At 37.6% G+C, this 18,943-nt stretch overlaps 2 protein-coding genes across 7 annotated transcripts in view; one reads left to right on the forward strand and one right to left on the reverse strand.

The window, feature by feature from the left end:
• The window catches only part of psmd1 (proteasome 26S subunit, non-ATPase 1), a 76,303-nt gene that overhangs the window by 29,568 nt on the left and 27,792 nt on the right, over positions 1–18,943 (forward strand).
• On the reverse strand, positions 800–18,537 carry htr2b (5-hydroxytryptamine (serotonin) receptor 2B, G protein-coupled). Of its 2 annotated transcripts, XM_087303241.1 has the most exons (4): positions 18,033–18,537; positions 17,053–17,488; positions 7,777–7,977; positions 800–3,906 (listed from the first exon to the last, which is right to left on the reverse strand). In XM_087303241.1, the coding sequence occupies exons 2-4, from the start codon at positions 17,282–17,284 to the stop codon at positions 3,008–3,010; spliced, it is 1,332 nt and encodes a 443-aa protein (XP_087159367.1). In that variant the 5' UTR covers positions 17,285–17,488; positions 18,033–18,537; the 3' UTR covers positions 800–3,007.

Consider the following 18,943-nt stretch of genomic DNA (forward strand, 5'->3'; position numbering starts at 1 on the left):
CTGCACATAAACCGCTTTGCTATATTGGCCCTGACAGCATTGAGGGGAAAAACATGCAACAAACCCCCGTGGATCATGGAAACAAACACATACGACCCATCATGAACAGCTCAATACTGTGTGCCGTAGGTCCGTGGACTCTGTCTCACCCAGTTATCAACATAAGGTCTCACAGCTTGGCACTTGCAGGTTTGTCTTGCCTTTGGACAGCACGCACAGTCACGAATAATTAAGAAGCTGGCTCTTCTCATAGGATAAGAAAACTCTGCTTTGAATAATAATGAGAAGCCGACGTGTCATCACTCCACTACATCGCACATATACACTGCGTCACCGTTTTTGATCTGCCCCAATTATCATTTTAAACCCGGAAGCCCGGGAATTATCCAGTTTTACCTACAATTACAGCTAACAGGTGCTAACATTGTCTTAACTGATGCTCAACACACACAAATCTGTTAACATCTCAAAAAAAAGTACTTGAGGGTTTCTTGAACCTTCAACCAAAGGAGCACCATTGTTTAGTTCATGAGTACATTTGTTTTCAGAAACCATAATGAATCAACACTTTATCTGGAGAAGAGTTTATTTGGCAAGATTTTGGCAAAGAATCTTCAATAACGTCAGTATCTACATATAAATCATTCTTGCATGTACAAAAGCTTTTGATTTTCATTGAAGATCAGTCTACTGTAATAAAAGAAGCCCTCCTATTTCTCTGTGAGCATTTTGTTATTTTTCTATGAAGGTGTGATGTATCGGAGATACTTGTGCTTATCTTTCTTGAGAAGTCTCATAATTTGCCTTCACATTGTAGAGCTTGTCTACGACCTTTGGGATGTGCATGACAGTCTCATGCCTCAAAGTACTGCTCTTATTATTTCTTTACTCCAATGCTGACAGTTATACCATTTTGATCCCCAATGTTTGTAGGGTTGGGCCGATAGACAACACGATGCTGAGCCGGCATCGCCGATCCTCCGCCTCCGTCGCAAACCCGCTTGCAAAAAATACACACTTGGGCCCCGTTTACACTAATACGTCTTTGTGTTAAAATGGCATTTTAGTATGAAAATGATCCACATCCTCACCGTGTTTTACCTAGCATTTCTGAACAGCTCTCCGTCCGCTGAAAACGCACATCACGTGACCACACACACACAGCCTCACACTGTGATGCGCTCCTCTAAGCTCCAGGCAGAGAGTAGTGCACGTCGGACAGTTTATCAATGATGTACAGCTGGATCACGTCTCACTATAGTTGTTAAACATGACATTCAGACATCCCAAGTCCCTATGCATTTGCGGGACTCTTAATGTCCGCAAACGAGTGATAATCTCCCAGAAATCGCACGACTTTCTCCCGGTCCTCAAATAAGTTGCGCACCCTTTTCACCAACGGATCCCTCTTCGCTCTTCAGACACCTTGCGCGCACTCTATCTAGCCCCCCCATCTTTTCACATGATGGCGATCGTGATGTTTCACATTAGACATCATACAGTGCCAAATTGGTCGACATCGCCCAACCCTAAATGCTTGCTCTTTGGTGGGTTTCTAGACAGTCATCTTAAGTGGCATTATATGCTCCAATCTAATGCTTTGAAATAGTGTTAGAGGCTGTTTACACGACAATGTTTTTTTTTTTTTTTTTTGCCAAAAAATTGATACTTTTTGTGTGTTTTGCCTGTTTGTTTGCATGTCAGCTGCATTTTTGTGAGAACGCATGAAGCTTGAATAAAGGTGGAATTGTAATGTTACTGCTATTGGCGTGTAGGCATGGAGCGATAATCGTTTTCAATGTATATCACGGTTTGGAAGAGTCCAGGTTTTAAAACCGCCAAAATGTTCTGCTATACCGTTCGTACGGTATTCGCAAGTTTTTTTTTGTTCTGTTTTGTTTTACGTTTATTAGGACAACAGTATCTCCAGCAGAAAAGAAATCCAAGATCCTGCTTTAAATTGTAATGAAATCTGTGTTTTTAAAACTAATGAAGACATCAGAATAATTATTTAGTCTGACATGTTTACTGTATTTTAAAAGTTTCTCAAAATAAAATATATTGTGTTCAAAGGGGGCGAAATTGTTTTTACCCAGACATTTAAAATGAAGTTATTTTAGAGCAGTAATCACAATTCCGTCAAACCTTAATATTTTTATCCAAGGTTATTATACCGTCAGAATCTTTTACCGGCCTATGCCTATTGGCGAAAATGAGTCTTTGAAAATGATGATGTCATATGTGAGTTTAGTATGTTTTTAAGAAGGTTTCGATTAAAGGCAAGCACAAACAAACTCGCACAACAGTGGTGGAACATGTGCTATTGTTGTTGCTCAAGTGTTTGCGAATGCTTCTTCAGCAAAGTGTGGTTTTACTTTACATTACAACTAACAGCAGAGACAATTGTCATCTTGTTAGTAAACAGTATCTATAGGGAAGTGATGGTGGAAAATAGTGGCCTGGCGTACATTATATTGTGGTTTTGGTTATTTTTGTGGATGTGTAAATGTGGATTCTTGCATGAAAGTGAGAAAAATGTTGGCATTTTTTGCTACATCGTTGTCGTGTAAACGGTTTTAAACTGCTACAATGGATAACAAACCTCTGACCTTTATATATGGTCCTGTTAAATTTTTATTTTGGAATGGGTAACAGTTACAGGAACTAGCCACCAGACCTCTGACAACAAAATTCCTTTCAAGTTCCCCTTTAAGGCATGTTTCTGGTTGCACTCACACCACCTGTAGGAACCTGGAGGATAGATTCTAGTTTGAAATTAGTTCACCAAATGGTGTTTAATGGTACTAAAAGCTTGAAATATTCTCAGTTCCTGTAATGCACAAACCTGGCCAAAAAAGTGCACATCCATCAATAGTTATAGGAACTATGGAAACGTTCATACATTGGGTGCAAGATCCTAGTGTTGCCATATTTCATTTTCTCAGGTGAGATTTGTGGCCACTAAAAGACTATCGCACATCTCTTTCTTGGCTTTTCATGAGATCTTCTACACGTGGCTTACGTGTTCATCAGGTTTGCAGTCTTCATTGTCTGTCAACAGCAACGTGTCTAACATGATATTTGCAGACGTCTGCAGCTGCGTTGATCGATGCCTGATCGGACTCTGATAACCTACAGGGCTGATGCCATTCTTCATACCGTGTTTCATAAACCGCTTTGAGTTTTCGGTCACTGATGAACGAAAGGAGATTTTGCTTCTCCGTTGCAGTTTCGGAGTCCTCACGCTCTTGTAGTTACAGGTGATGTAGCGCCTGAAGGCCAGTCTGAACGTCCTATTGAACAGAGTATAGACCAGCGGGTTGATGCCTGACGAAACATAGCCCACCCACTGAAAGATATCCAGCAGCTGGTCCACTAGATTACCGTTGCACCTTTCACAGAGCACAGAAGTCACGTTAGTAATGAAGAAAGGACACCACATCACAACGAACAGCATGAATACGATCCCCAGAACCTTCGAGGCCCTTTGTTCATTGGTCAAGTTTTGCATGGACCTCTTTCCTATGGTGGACATCCTGCGCAGAGGGACCTCATCTCCTGTGATGGGATTGACGGGGTTCAGTGTTCGGTCTCTTTTTATTCCATTCGATATGACCATTTTCTCTGGTGAAGCAAGAACTGAGAGTTCCTGCTGGAAGACCGTGGAAATGGAGGGCCTCGCAGCTCTCGATCTTAAAAGGTAGGCCTTTTTCCGCAGTACTTGGATTGTCAGCAAGTAAATGATCATCATGATTGCGAGGGGTATGAAGAAAGCCACCAAAGACCCGTACACCTTGAAGTCCCTGAAGCCCTCCGGCGACAACAAGCAGGTGTGGTTTTTGTTGAAGGTGATGTTCGGATGATCAAAGAATTGAAGCCCTTTGATTGGAATCGGTATCGCAATACCTGTTGGAGAAAGACCAATCGTTAAATTGAGCAGAGAACAGGACTTAAATAAAACATTGACATTCATTGACTAAGTTGGAAGTGTTGAGTCTTTTTCTTGGAGATTCACTGTCCTACAGTGTTTAGCTAAAATCTGGGACACGCAAAGCTGACTCCTAAGAACTTGAACTTGTCAGCCGCGTCCGGTCCAAAACCTTTGAACACACCAAACGAACAGCAAAGGACTGTAATTACTGTGCACAAAGATTTTTTTTTTGTATGTACAAACATACAAACCTTAAAGAAAGCAGCATTTAGTACTGTTTTTCAAAGTACTTGACATTTACCAAAGAGGGGTTTACTCATGCAAATGTGTCTGATAATCTAATAATCCATGTCATTGGCAAATGTTTGAGAAATGCAGCTAAATTACATACAGCGTCTTGTTCCCTCTTAGTTTCATCACTTCAGTTTTGTTCTCACGCTCTGTTTTGTTGCTGTAGAGCTGGCGATGCCTGACTTTGTTCTACAAGCTGAATTTGAACTCACCGAACAAACCATCCTGACAGACGATCGCGAAAGTCCCGATGCTGCCCCATGGCAAGGCCCACACGGAATCTGCGCACGCAGAATTACACAGATTTCTGGAGATTTTTAGCCCATTATTAATTCTATTTATTTACTTGAGTAAATGTGTAAATAAGAATTTATTCTGTTTTTATTCAGTAATTTATTACTTTTTATTTGATATATTAAGGTTTTAGTTATGATACTCCGCTGGATACTCCCAAAATAATTCTGCAGAAATTCACAGATTTTTACCAAAATTCTCTGCAGAAACAGCAAAAAACGTCCGCAGATTCCGTCTAGCCCTGCCCATGGTTGACCATTAGCTAGCCGTGTCCTGGTCTTAAGTCCTATTCTAACATATATAGCCAGGTGTGTTGAAGCAAGATGATTTATAGCATTGCAGTCCTCAAGACTGAACTTCATTCACCACAACGGAAAGAATATTTACATTCTCTGAATTGCTCAGACCCTCAGTCTTGAGTTACTCTGCTCAACTCTTCTTTTTTTTGGGGTCACTGTCATGGTTCTGATTTAACCTACTCCTCCCTGGGCTCTACAACTCTACTACAGCATTGGTTGGAGATGAACATTCCGTTGGACACTCCTGGACTTGGTCATTGTCAGTCTTTCCTTTTTATAAACTCCTCCAACACAAATAGTTTTGTTTTGGCAACGGCCTTGGGTTTTTTTAAAGAATGAAATTCTACTAGTTGATTGGTTGCCAGAACAGCTGGTTGATCGATTATTGCAGCATTCAAAGCTTCCTCAGGACCGTGTTATGGAATTGAACACTGGAATTTATAAACACAAAACTCATCGTGCACCCTAAAGAATGCTGTGTCACACCCTATGTTGGGTCAAATATGGACAAATCCAATGTTGGGCTTAATATCTTTGGTCAATCTTTACAATAAGGTTTCATTTTTGGTTAACATGAACTAATTATTAACAATATTTGTTCAGAATTTATTAAGTTCAACATTTTCTAATGCACTATTGACATCCAAATTCATGCTTGTTATCCTTAATTTGCGCACTCTGAGTCAACATAAGCTAATTATGAGCAACTTTATTTGCATTATGTAAACTAACACAAACATATGCTGCAATTAATGTATTGTTTATTGTTTGTTCATGTTAGTAAAGTTAACTGAATTTAAAAACACTCTTTCCAAAAACCCAATGATTGGGTTTGCCTATATTCGCCCTATGGTTGGATTAATACAACACAGCAATTTTTTAGAGTGTAACCCTAAGGTCCTGTTGCCTGTTTTCTCTCAGTAATACTGCTTTGTCAGAAATGGAAATATGCGAAATTGTCAGTTCAACACAGACCATGAGCACCACATCCCTGTGTATTCCTGAAAACGGAGCACGTGGCCTGCCTTTCATGGTGGTGAATCGGCTTCAAGACTCCAGAACCGTGCGTTGAGCTCATCCAAACACCACAGCCAAAGTAATCTTCTCCACTGATGTTAACGAGCTGAAATTTCGAGGTGTTTACCTTCAGTCCACCCCCCCACAAGCCAACGTCAACGTATAACCGAGACCTAATTGTTAAAAGTAAATCGCTGCGCCTGTATAAATGGTCAGTCGATGACATGAGATAAAGGAGATTTATGCGTTTGCGACTTTTCCAGAGACTCCGAGTGCTGAGATCATCAATCGCTGGGGAGTTTCTGGACTGAGCTGATATGCCACAGTTTCTATATAGCAGTTTGTTAGATGCAAGTAATGGAACTGTATATTTAAGATCGTTTTTAAGTCTTCATCCTCTGGGTGAGGGCTAAAATTTAGCCCTGGCACTGTAGCCACACCAGCATACATTACCATACCGACACAGCCCCACCCACGGACACACACATTCAGTACTTATATTGGTGTACAGATGGTGAAATAATATAGGCAGTACCATGTCATGTGTAATAGATATTTGAACACTTAATGTATGTGACTGGAAAAAAACAAACTGTATATATACAGTAAAAACAGTCTGTGAATCTTGTAGAGTCCGTGTGCTGTTTCTTTATACCTTCTAGTGCCCTCTATAGGAAGTCTGAAATTATTATAGAAATGGACCACTTGTTCAATAAAATGCCAAATTTTAGGGACATTACTAGCAAAACTATTAAACAAACGTCCCGGCCTGTCACTCAAAAGCATCTCGTTATTGCTACTTAATTTATAATGTAGCCAAATTAGATTTGAAACCTTTCTTGCTGTATAAGCTGTTTATTTTGACATTCTTTTAACATCTAGGCTTGCTGTTGATTATACAGATTTATATTTTAAATACACTCTTTTAAGTAATGAGCTGTTCATCTTCTGTCATTGTGACCATCTTTTTGTAAATTCTGTGAAATTTTAAGTTGCATCCACTTCCATATTAAAAAATACAATAGTAATTTATAGCAATACTATCGTGTTTTAATGTCTATTATATAAAGATGAAATTTTATAGTTGTTATGGTATTACAACAATAAACATAATCCAATACTGAAATTTTTTTTCAAAAATACTTAAGGTATTTACTCTAAAAAAGAATAATAATAATAATAAATAAATAAAAATGATAATAATTACTATAAAAAAAATAAAAAACGTGACCACGATCTCTGCCACTGGTGACATTTCCAGCCTGCAAAACAGCGAGATTCAGGAAGTGCTCGACTTCTGATGTATATTTTGAAACCAACCGGCCTTCGCCGATTGGGACAAATGCTTAACATTTATTATTATTATTATTATTATTATTATTATCATCATAATATTTACATCTTGCAAGAGATAAAAGCTCCCTCCATATAAAAAAATAAATAAATATAGTTTTTATTTATTTATTTATTTATTTTTAAACGACCAGCTCACATTTAATAAATGGTTCGGCCCTTCTGGCATTTGCCAGAATTGCCAGATGGCCAGTCCACCCCTGGGTTAGGGTTTGGCCATATATCCATTTCACAGTATGAATAACAATCCGTTTAACAAAAGTAAATTGATCAGCTCTGTTTGCCTATACGGTTTAACTGTCTTTCTTACATTCTCAAAATTACATTTGTTTGGGTGTTTATGTATAAATGGATGTTGTGAATAATTTAGTTTATTATAGTTTTTAAAAGAGTTTACAGAAATAACTGAATTTTAATTTTAATGGGGCAAGTAACAAATATTCCGCTAGCCGATACAAAAAAATCCTAAGCGTTTTACCCCTTAAAAAGTCATTCATAATGGTCTTAAAGTCCTAAATTTGACTTTAAATTTGAAACCCTGTGCAATATGCCGTCCTTCACCATGCACCAACAGCTAGATCTTTAACATACCTATGGAGATTAGCCAGACAAGTGCGATTTTAGCCAGCACTTTAGCTCTGGACTTGAACTGGCTGTGCTGGATGGGTTTTTTAATGGCTATGTAGCGGTCCAGAGAGATGGCACACAGGTGCATGATGGACGCAGTGGAGAACAAGACATCCAGAAACAGCCAGATCGGGCACAGGAAATCTGCAAGGGGCCATGTGGAGTCTGAAATATCAAAAGAAAATGAAGCATTAATCAGTGGGCTAGCAGAAATGCAAATGGGAGCAGTTCAGAGTCATTCTTGTGGTGGGAAACAAACACTTTTGAGACATCCTTTCAGCGTTATATCATGCACGCTCACTCCAAATGGCTTGCTAACCCTGATGAAAGCCATGCTGTGTTTTCAGAGAACTGTTTTCTTACTAAAATACTCTATATCACAGATCTTCCAAGGCTTTTTTGCTGATGTTTTTTAGATTGTGCCTTTGCCACAACTTAGGATTCTTGACGCATTTAGATGTCGAAAAGAAATGCTGGACATGGATGTTAGAAAAATGCATTACTTTTGCATCTCATCTCGCATGTTAGTGGGTCTCAACATTTATTAAATAAATCGGTGCAAGCTTGAGTTTCGCAAAAATAAACAGTTCAAGAGATTAAACACTTGGGGGCTTTTGGACGATTCATCAAGCGCTTCAGTGTCTCTGTTTGTTTTAGTGGCAGACATGATGAAATGGTGGATATTTGACTTGGTCTTCATCCCAAAAGCTGTTGTTGCAAGTCTTTAAATGAGGTTGTTGTTTTCGTATCAGCTGTTTTTCGGATGGTCTTTTTCATGCTCCAGCAGAATAGGTGAACTAAATTATAGACCTCATGGTAATTCAATGTTTATCATAGTGAAATTTCAGTCTGTCTATATTTCTATTGCTTTTACAATGTAGATTGAGTTAAAGCATCTTAACATGGATGAAGAAGAGCTAAAATATTCCAGATTGTTCAATTGAAACTGGTTCAGAAGTATAGTATCAATGTAGTACAGTATAAATGTAGAGTGTTGATGTAATAAATTTGGTAAAAATCTACATCAATCAAACATTTAATCTGTAGTTTTACTCATGGTATAATGGATATATGTGACCCTTTACCACATGAAGTGTACTTTTTATTTGTCAATTTGTTTAAAATAATTATTTTGATTTTATTTTAGACATGTTAAAGACAGTGTTGGAGATAGACTTGTCCTGGTTTGAGCTGCATTTCTACTAGTGTTGTTAATTATATTTGCTAATTGTGAACCTTGAAAGTACCGATGTTTACAGGTTTCAATCCATTATGTCGTTCCTTCTGGAAAGTACTTCAGTGATAATAGGGTAGGCCCACCCGGAATCTGCACTCACAGATTTTTAGCCCATCATTAATTCTGTTTGTTTACTTGAGTAAATGTGGGTAAATCTATATTTATTCAGTTTCTTTTACTTAATTTCAGTAATATTATTGACTAATGTGAAAATGTTCATCTGATTTCTGTACAATGCAGTTTGTGCAGTAATATTTTTTTTGTCTTTTACTAGATATATTATATGACAAACTTGCTTTATTTACCAAATAAAGTGAATCTAATTGGATTTGCATTTTAAAAATATAAGATTTTTTTTTTTTTCATATATTAGGTTTTAGTTATGATACTCCCAAAATAATTTGGCAGAAATCTGCAGATTTTTATCAAAATTTTCTGCAGAAATAGCAAAAAACGTCTGCAGATTCCCTGTGGCCATAGTAGTAGGTTAAATTTCAGGTTTCAGCATGATAATGATCTGCTGATTGCAGTGAAATCCTCTTTGGAGCAAGAAAATAGCTGATGAAAAACACAGACAGTCATGGAATGGCCTCCACAGGGTCCAGACCTGAATATTATAGAGGCCCTATGGGATCACCTGGACAGAAAAAGAAAGATATGACAGTCTAAACCCAAAGATAAGCCCTGGTGAGTGCTAAAAGAAGCCTGGTTTCACACAGCACATTATTTGAGGAAATATCAGGATAATTAGAACAAAACAGTGCCAAGGGACGCCACATTAAACAGATTTTTTGCTTAATCTTCTAGGGTTTAGTGGCCACATACGTGCCCTGAATTTTAGCTCTGAAGTGGCTATTTAAAATACTTTGAATGTTTTATATTTTGTTGCAGACATACAGTGTTATCCTGCAACTGTTTTGCAGCAAATGAAATGTCCCAAACACTATTTCTAACTTTCCAAAATGGGGAAAAAAATAGTTTTTACTCTCTGATAGTCAAAACATGTTCAAAAAAATTTCTATGTTAAATATGCATTAAAAAACAGTCAGGAAAAAGTATTTTATATAAATTCAGACCACGAGTCCACATATATGGACATATTTTCTCTAAAATACATCATATCAAAAGACGATACTAAGGTTTTTATTCTAATTGGGTTCAAATAAGCCCAAACAGCAAAGAGAAAAAAAAATGCATGTAAAAAAAAAAAAAAAAAAACATTTTTTTTGGTAAATATTTCCTATATTCTCTGTTTGTTTTAATTAGAGACTGATTGATTTTAAATTGTGCCAAATTTTTGAGGCTAGCAAAGCTGGCGTAGTGCTTAGGTCTTTTGCTCAGTACTGTATGTGTACATTTCCAACACCATTTTAGCTTAAGTGGATCTAAACAATAATGTATCCATGAACCTGGATCTGTGGTTTGGAGAGCTTGTTAGCAGATGTTACCGGCATTAGTCAGATCGACCCTCTTCACTAAACAGATCCCCATAGAAGCTCCACAGAGAGGGGTGCATCATTGCCAGCTGGGCTTTTTGAAGTTTTCCAAATCCAGCTGTTTTTTTTTGTTCCTGTTATTTTAGATCCAAATTAATGTAACCAGCATGACGGTCATATTTTTAACACTCATATCTTATGTAACTGTTGTTGCTTAATAGATTCGATATGTTTAATCTCAAAATTGTTCAAACACATTTTCCATTGTTTGACGGAAAATCTAGTTATTTCAATAGAAATGCACATGGTCTGGATATGCATCTGTAGACTCAACATGCAAGAAAAAAATGTGCATGTTAATATTTTAACAAAAACATTCATGTTTTCCAATACTTCCAATATTCTTAAAGCCCCCACAGTGCTTGTTGTGTAAATGAACAAACAAAATGTGTTAAAACCTTTCCGTTGTTAGTCTTAAATTTGTTAATTTATAAGAACCAATATAAACCTGTTGTTTTCAAAGTGATTAGTTGCCTTTACTTTAAAAAGTGAGTAAACCTGTTGATTTTAAAGCGATTAGTTGACTTCAAACGCGAGTAAACCTTGATGCTTTTAAAGTGATTTGTTTAGTTTAAGAGGAGAAACCTCTTGATTTTAAAACTATTAGTTGACTTTATTTATAATAAGTGAGTAAACCTGTTGATTTTAAAGCGATTAGTTGACTTATAATAAGTGAGTAAATCTGTTGATTTTAAAGCGATTAGTTGACTTTACTTATAATAAGTGAGTAAACCTGTTGATTTTAAAGCGATTAGTTGACTTTTTTATAATAATTGAGTAAACCTGTTGATTTTAAAGCGATTAGTTGACTTTACTTATAATAAGTGAGTAAATTTGTTGATTTTAAAATGATTAGTTGACTTTACTTATAATAAGTGAGTAAATCTGTTGATTTTAAAGCGATTAGTTGACTTTACTTATAATAAGTGAGTAAACCTGTTGATTTTAAAGCGATTAGTTGACTTTACTTATAATAAGTGAGTAAACCTGTTGATTTTAAAGCGATTAGTTGACTTTACTTATAATAAGTGAGTAAATCTGTTGCTTTTAAAGCGATTTGTTTATTTTAAATGAGTAAACCCAATGATTTTGAACCTATTAGTTGACTTTAAAATCAACAGGTTCACTCACTTTTTAAAGTAAAGTGATTAGTTGACGTATAATAAGTTAGTAAATCTGTTGCTTTTAAAGCAATTCATTTACTTTAGCCGAGTAAACCCATTGATTTTAAAACTATTAGTTGACTTTAAAAAGTGAGTAAACCTGTTGATTGAAAAGTGATTAATTGACTTCTTTAAAGAGTCTAAACTTGTTGATTTTAAAGCCATTAGTTGAGTTTTAACGTGAGTAAACCCTGTTTAGTTAATCAATTATTAATTGACTTTACTTTAAAAAAGTGAGTAAACCTGTTGATTTTAAAGCGATTAGTTGACTTTGCTCAAATGATTAAGTAAGCCCCATTGATTTTAAGGCAATTAGTTTACTTTAAAAATGTAATAAATTACAATTAAGTAAATAAAGTATGTGCCTACATTTTAAAATTAAAATCAGATTAAAACTTCCAATAATAGTTTACTCGCAAAGTCAACTTTAAGGCAGCGCTTTTACTTTTAAGGAAAGTAACTAGTTGCTTTTTACAGTGTGAATCAGTTTTGTCTGATCTCATGTTGTCTGTAAGAAACATCATTGACGAGCGTTTATAAAACTGCTTCGTTTTCTGACATCATACATTCTGTTCCCAATATAGACCTCCAGGTATAACGCACCCTCTCTTTCTAAAAGTAAAATAAAGAGACACTCTGCTCTACCGCACTTTAGGTTTGCACTGCCAAGTCTCAACTTCCTCATGTAAATATTTCCCTCTTTCTCCGAGAAGTGCATCTGTGGTGTGCTCTCAGAGTCAGCTCTTGTTTTTATCCCTGCAGAGACTCTTTATCAAGCAGTGTGTCGATCTGTAGTTTAACTGAGTCCCCGTCTTCACCTGCTCCACAGATGTGGACGTGGCCTTTTTGCGTATACTGTTTTAGCAAGCACGTCCGTCCCTACACAGCAGTGAAACCTTTGAATGTCTCTAATTTGTAAGGATTGCTTTTATTTTGAAGATTACATTTAATTGCAAGTTATTATCTTGCGCATTAATGTCTAGAGTTACTGCTAAGGTGAAGCAGACGGCCGTCTCTGTGTGTGCGCGCTGTCCTGGTCAATAAATTGTTGCACTCGAACAGTGTGTATTATTGTACCCCCCTCCTCCTGAGGATTTAATTACCTGTCAGCGTTCATAACTTCTGGTAAATGTCAGCTTCAACTGTTTGGTGAAATCTTTCTTTGACTTTCTAACAAATAGTACTCATGGTCACCGTTAGGACCTGTTTGCTTCCTTTCTTAGCCTTGGAGGGCTTTTTTTTTTCCTTTTTCATTTTGTCATGCCATCAAGAGCCCCTTTCACACAGTGATAGCAGTAAATATCTGGAAAATTTCGATGTTACGAATTTACGATTTTATCGGTAAATTTAAAAAAGCGCTGTTCATACGGACGAGCACGTTACGCAATTTTTCCGTAAAAGAGCGTTCACACATCCATTCCAAAATAGCGGTAAATTCTGACGTTATTGACCAGAAATGAGCTCTAAATGGCTGCGATTGTATTTGTAAACATTTGACTACATTACAAACTCTGTGGATGGATCAGTATTGTGAACAACTTCGACTTTCTAACACTTTCGCATGTTGAGATGTTCATAAAATGTGTGTGCTGGCACTCACCAGTTGCTTTATGTGCATACGCTACGTATCAAGCAACTGCAGAAAGCAGAGCTTGAAGGTAAACAAACAACGGCTTATAAGCGTCTTATTGATAATTATTTACATAGTTGGCATTAAGAAGGAAGGTATAAACGTTATTTGACTAGTATACAGCAGCTAAATGTGTCTGGAAAAATTCTCAAAGGCTTTTATTTTCATAAACCGCACAGACATGAATGCGTCGGAGTGTTCTGATTGGCTAAAGTAGACGTCTTACGTCAGCACGTTCTAGACGTGATCGCAGTCTTTGCGGCAATCTTCCTTCTGCGTTCAAATTATCGGTAATGTTACAACTTCTCTTTCCGGAAAATAGCCGGAACGAATATACCGGTATTTTCAAAAAGGGCCTGTTCACGCATACAGACCTTTCCGGAAAATTGACAGTCATTTTATGTGAAGGTCTGTATGTGTGAAAGAGGCTAATGTTAGAATTAACTCAATACTTAAGCCTCAACTTTATTTTTGGCAAAAACGTAAAGTTAAAAAGCCCACTTTTGTTATCTTTACATTGGGTTTTGTTGTTCCTCTAACCTCTCAAATGTTTGTCAAAAGTCTTAGAGATTTTAATTCAGTGTTATTTATATAGCACATTTAAAAACAACCATCATTGACCAAAGTGCTTCACAATGTCTTAAATTAAACTTAATTAAATAAAACACAATATCGTTTTGGAAAAACTTGACTCAAATTGAACGCAGAAGTATACAACTGTGTCTTAAGCAGGGTTTAATTTGTGCTGGAACAAGCCGGATCTAGATCCAGCACCTCATTTTACCAATTTTGCAATTCAGGCACCCCATTTTACTTATTCTGCACTTCCTAATGTCTTGCCCATGGTGAAATGACTAGGAATAATAAACGGCTGTAAATTGTCAAGCTACTTGCTCTACAAACAATTATGACATTACATAAAAGTAATACTCTTAAAAAAAAAAAACACACAAGTGTGCAACATCTGGAAGCATAACAATCGTTTTTCAGCTAAGTGTCAATGGAGGGGATTGAAAGTCTTGAGTCAGTAAGGTTTCAAAGGCATGTGGAAGACTAAGGTCAACACTTTGTTGGAAATTAAAACTTTTGAGGAATAATTTGGCCTGGGTTACAGTGGGATTTATAACTTTGAGTTGTTCAACAAAAATTCCTAATATGTTATTAATAACCAAACCATTGTTTTCTTGTTTTGTTGAGCACAACAGTTTTTGAAGAATGTTGGAAACCAATAGCCATCGACTGTCATAGTAGCAAAAACAAATACTGATGGGAGTCGATGACTACTAGTTTCCAACATTGATCAAAATATCTTTCCTTGTGTACAACAGAAGAAAGTCAAACTGGTTTGTAACAAGTATTTGTAAAGCTATCATTTTGGGTTACCTAGTCGTGCAGATTATGTTGTAAAAACTTAATCTCAGACATTATTTTACCTCTAATTAAACACCCACATTATAAAACTCCTATGAGAGGTTTCATGGAAGCATCTGTGAATTGATCGTCATTCCTTCACAAATCAGTTCCTTTAGTGTTGGAGAGCTAAAAAGTGATTGCTAATTCAGGGCACACAAGTTCTGGTTCACCTTAAGCAGTGTGAAGACCAGCACACGGAGGTTCAATAAATGTCATTGAGTCTAATTAATGAGGAATAATGGACCAACTGGAGCGTTCTGGCATCACGACTGAACGCCGGGCTGCCGTAAGAATGACAGCAGAAGAAGTGCCTTGGCAGATGTTGTGTAGTTTAAAAGTGGTGACACGTGTTTACTCCACAAATGTTTTGAAGAGTGTTTGACTGCCGTGTGTGTTCGCTTTGTCTGGACATGAAACATGGTCTCCATCATTCTGTTTAATGTACTTTTAGTGCTACCCTTGGAAACTTTGACTTTTGCGGGGTATTGATTCCATCTGGATAATAAATTGGACTGTCAAACAATCCTGAAACTTCAGCAATCATAGTTAAAGCAACATTCCACTTTAAAATACAAAAAGGCTCCTTTTACAGCTATGCTAGAGTTAAACTGTTGAGTTTGACCATTTTTGAATGTGTTCAAGCGATCTTCGTGTCTGGCGAGTGCACTTTTAGCTTGGCTTTGCATAGATCATTGAATCGGATAAAACCATTAGCATCTTGCTCAATAATGACCAGAGTTTATATTTTTACTATTTAAAGCGTGACTGCATCAGTTGCTAAGACCAATAGACAATCAGTAGCTATTTTTCAAGCGGAAAAGGCTAGGACAGGGGTGGCCAACCCTGTTCCTGGAGAGCCACCTTCCTGCAGATTTCAGTTGCTACCCATATCAAACACACCTGCCTGTAATTATCACGTGGTGTTCAGGTCCTAATTAATTGGTTCAGGTGTGTTTGATATGGGTAGCAGCTGAAATCTGCAGGAAGGTGGCTCTCCAGGAACCGGGTTGGCCACCCCTGAGCTAGGAACTACAAAAGGAACTTTGGAATGATGATACACAGTGCCAGATAATCAGCTCGCTTCAGCAAGGGGTGGTGTTGGTGAAGCTGAAAATTTGGTCCCATGTTAAGTCAATGGGATTTTTCCAAGGGACTTTCACCATTGTAAGTTTGGGGTGCTCTTTTGTCCCAGGGGTGCAACTTACACCCCAGTTCAAAATGTAGTTTTACACAGCTTGACAACCCCTTCATTTTTTTAAGATCATGTTTTTCTGTAAATAGTTGGTTCAAAGTTAAATGGGTCAAATTTCGGTCCCATGTTAAGTTAATGAATTTATTCCAAGGGACTTTCACCATTGTAAGTGCGATAGTTTGGGGTGCTCTTCTGTCCCAGGGATGCAACTTACACCCCAGTTTAATATGTAGTTTTACACGGCTTGACAACCTCTTCAATTGTTTAGGATCACATGTTTCTGTAAATAGCTTGTTCAGAGTTATGATGGGTCAAAGTTTGGTCCCATGTTAAGTTAATGGAGTTTTTCCAAGGGACTTTCACCATTGTATATGCGATAGTTTGGGGTGCCCTTCTGTCCCGGGGTGCAACTTACACCCCAGTTTAATATGTAGTTTTACACGGCTTGACAACCTCTTAAATTATTTTGGATCACATGTTTCTGTAAATAGCTTGTTCGGAGTTATGATGGGTCAAATTTCAGTCCCATGTTAAGTTAATGGAATTTTTCCAAGGGACTTTCACCATTGTAAGTCGATGCAAAAGTTTGGGTTGCTCTTCTGTCCCAGGGATGCAACTTACACCCCAGTTTATTATGTAGTTTTACACTGCTCGACAACCTTCTCAAATAAGATTGCGTGTTTCTATGAATCGCTTGTTTAGAGTTATGATGGGTCAAAGTTTGGTCTCATGTTAAGCTAATGGAATTTTTCCAAGCTTTTGGGTTTTTGGAAAACTCAACGTTAGACCAGTTGGAAAAGATCTAGCAACAAACAGTAATACAGAATACAGTTTTTGTGCATTAGAAGTCGATATGTTTATTCCTAGAATAATAATGTATATGTATCTAAATAGCATTACAGACAACACAAACTATAGAAGCCAGTGGTTACAGGTTTACACCTTTATTCACTAAATCAGCGTTCAACACAAAGTCAAAGAGGTTTGGAACAGGTAAAGGGTGTGTAATTGATGACAGAATTGTAATTGTTGGGAGAACTATCCATTTAAGTCTGGGCTAAAGTGTAAATTTCAGCATAATGCTGGAGTGTTCCTGTACGTTAACTTACTGTAAAGCACTGTGACCAAAGCGATGGGCATCACCAGCAGTCCTACCAGCAGATCAGCCACAGCCAGAGACATCAGGAAGAAGTTAGTGGCGTTCTGGAGTTTTCTCTCCAGCGACACTGCCAGAATGACCAGGATGTTTCCGCCGATGGTGGGAACGATGACCAGAAGAATGAGCAGCGCTGCCCAATGCGAAGGCCAATCCACACTGTCTGTTTGCCTGACGTTAGCCATTCTGCCTTGGGAAGTTGTGCTTGTATTATTTCTGAGGGCTCGTCCAGCATTGTCACAGACTCTCTTCGTTCAGGGCAAGTGAAGCACTTCTGTTTGCTAGCGAAAATCCAGTTCATCGAGCAAAGGAGTTTCCATAGAATTCCTCCAGAAATGATGGAATCAGAGTCACGTGGTAGATGAGGTGTTGCCCATTTTTGCTCCGTCCTGCAGATGTAAACATTTATAGTGAAAGGAATCTGAGAATGATGATTCTGATGTCATTTGATTAGCAGTACGTGTTCCAGAGCATGTTCGTAATTAAGCAAGGAAGCAGCTATCAGGGATGATCTGTGAATGTTGACCATGCGCAGTCATTTGTGTTCCTATCTAGCTCAATCAGTTGGAGGCAGAAGACTTCATAAACAACATTTCTGTTTTCGAAATGATTACGCTTTCATAATTACATTACCTCTCTGAAGCTGCTTCTTCTGGCGTAACGTTACGTAATGTGAATTATGAACTATTATGTGCAATGTGCTGTCGATTGTATGTAATATTCACCATACTTTGTGTTATAGAAAGGAAGTTGATGCTGTAGAGAATTAGCAGGAACTTATATTTAGGAGGCTCTGTGAAGCTTATCCATCCCCCTTATCTATTTAGTTTTTTATTTTGTATATAAGCTATATTGCTTTCTATGTTATTACTATAAAAGCAAAAATACGTTTAAGCTCATTCACATAATGGAGGAAATTGATGTGTTACTCACCTTGAACTCCAATCTGAGTGTTTTCTCCACATTAGCTTAATTCCATATTATTAATTCCCCTTGCTGGTTTTTCTTAAGTGAAACAAGCACTTTGTCACAATAAACCGTCTCCTCGCCGTTTATACATAAACACAAAGTACAAAGAAAACATTGTGGTGTCCAAATTTTTGGTGGGAAAATAATCCAGATATCATCTCAATCTTCGTTCTCATACTGAGGAATTTCCTTGTCGTGAAGGAGCTGGACGAATCCCCAGATCGTCTCCGCATCACCTATTGTGATCAGAGGTCTGAAACTTCCACATGTCTTGTAAGCCGTGCTTTTCATTCTGCCTCTGCACGCTGACTGGCTCTGGCTCTCCCTCCTTCTCTCTCTCTCCCTCTCTCTCTCTCTCTCTGATGAGTTAAACCTGGAGAAGCAGATGAACGTCTCCACACCGGGGTGTTGCCAGTGATCATGGGGGGTCATTTTCTGCAGTGCAACTGAGCTGCGGTTTAGAGTTGTCAGCCACCGGCTTGGTTTTTTGTAGTATATGGAAGCCTGGTTTTGGAATGAAAAGCGGGGTGAGGTGATTTTATCTTCAGAATTTGGACTTTCCTTGATATTATTATTTCATAAGCGAGTTCACATTGGCTTTTTTTCTTGTAATTTTGACCCTTTTTTCTTATTTCAGAGATGTTATCACACAATTTTGACTTTTTTCCTTGGAATTCTGACTTTTTCTTTTTGACTCTCTTGGATTTCAGAGTAAAAAAAGGCTATTTGGTCAAGTTTTACTTGGTCACAAGACCTTTAACATCCCAGTCTTAATTCCTAAGGCCCTAATATAATTCAAACAATCGTTTGTAGAAGCTTCTGCATGCCTAGTGCATGAGTTTATACACCTGTGGACATGGAAGTCATTGAACACC

Source organism: Danio rerio, chromosome 22, assembly GCF_052040795.2.
Source record: "Danio rerio strain M-AB ecotype USA chromosome 22, GRCz13ab, whole genome shotgun sequence".
Lineage (NCBI taxonomy): Eukaryota > Metazoa > Chordata > Actinopteri > Cypriniformes > Danionidae > Danio > Danio rerio.

Coding starts and splice junctions, on each gene's coding strand:
- htr2b (XM_087303241.1), bottom strand. CDS start 17,284: ATGGCTAACGTCAGGCAAACAGACAGTGTGGATTGGCCTTCGCATTGG. Junction 7,978..17,052: donor TTTGGTCACAGTGCTTTACA/GTAAGTTAACGT, acceptor TTGATATTTCAG/ACTCCACATGGCCCCTTGCA. Junction 3,907..7,776: donor TGTCTGGCTAATCTCCATAG/GTATGTTAAAGA, acceptor TTTCTCCAACAG/GTATTGCGATACCGATTCCA.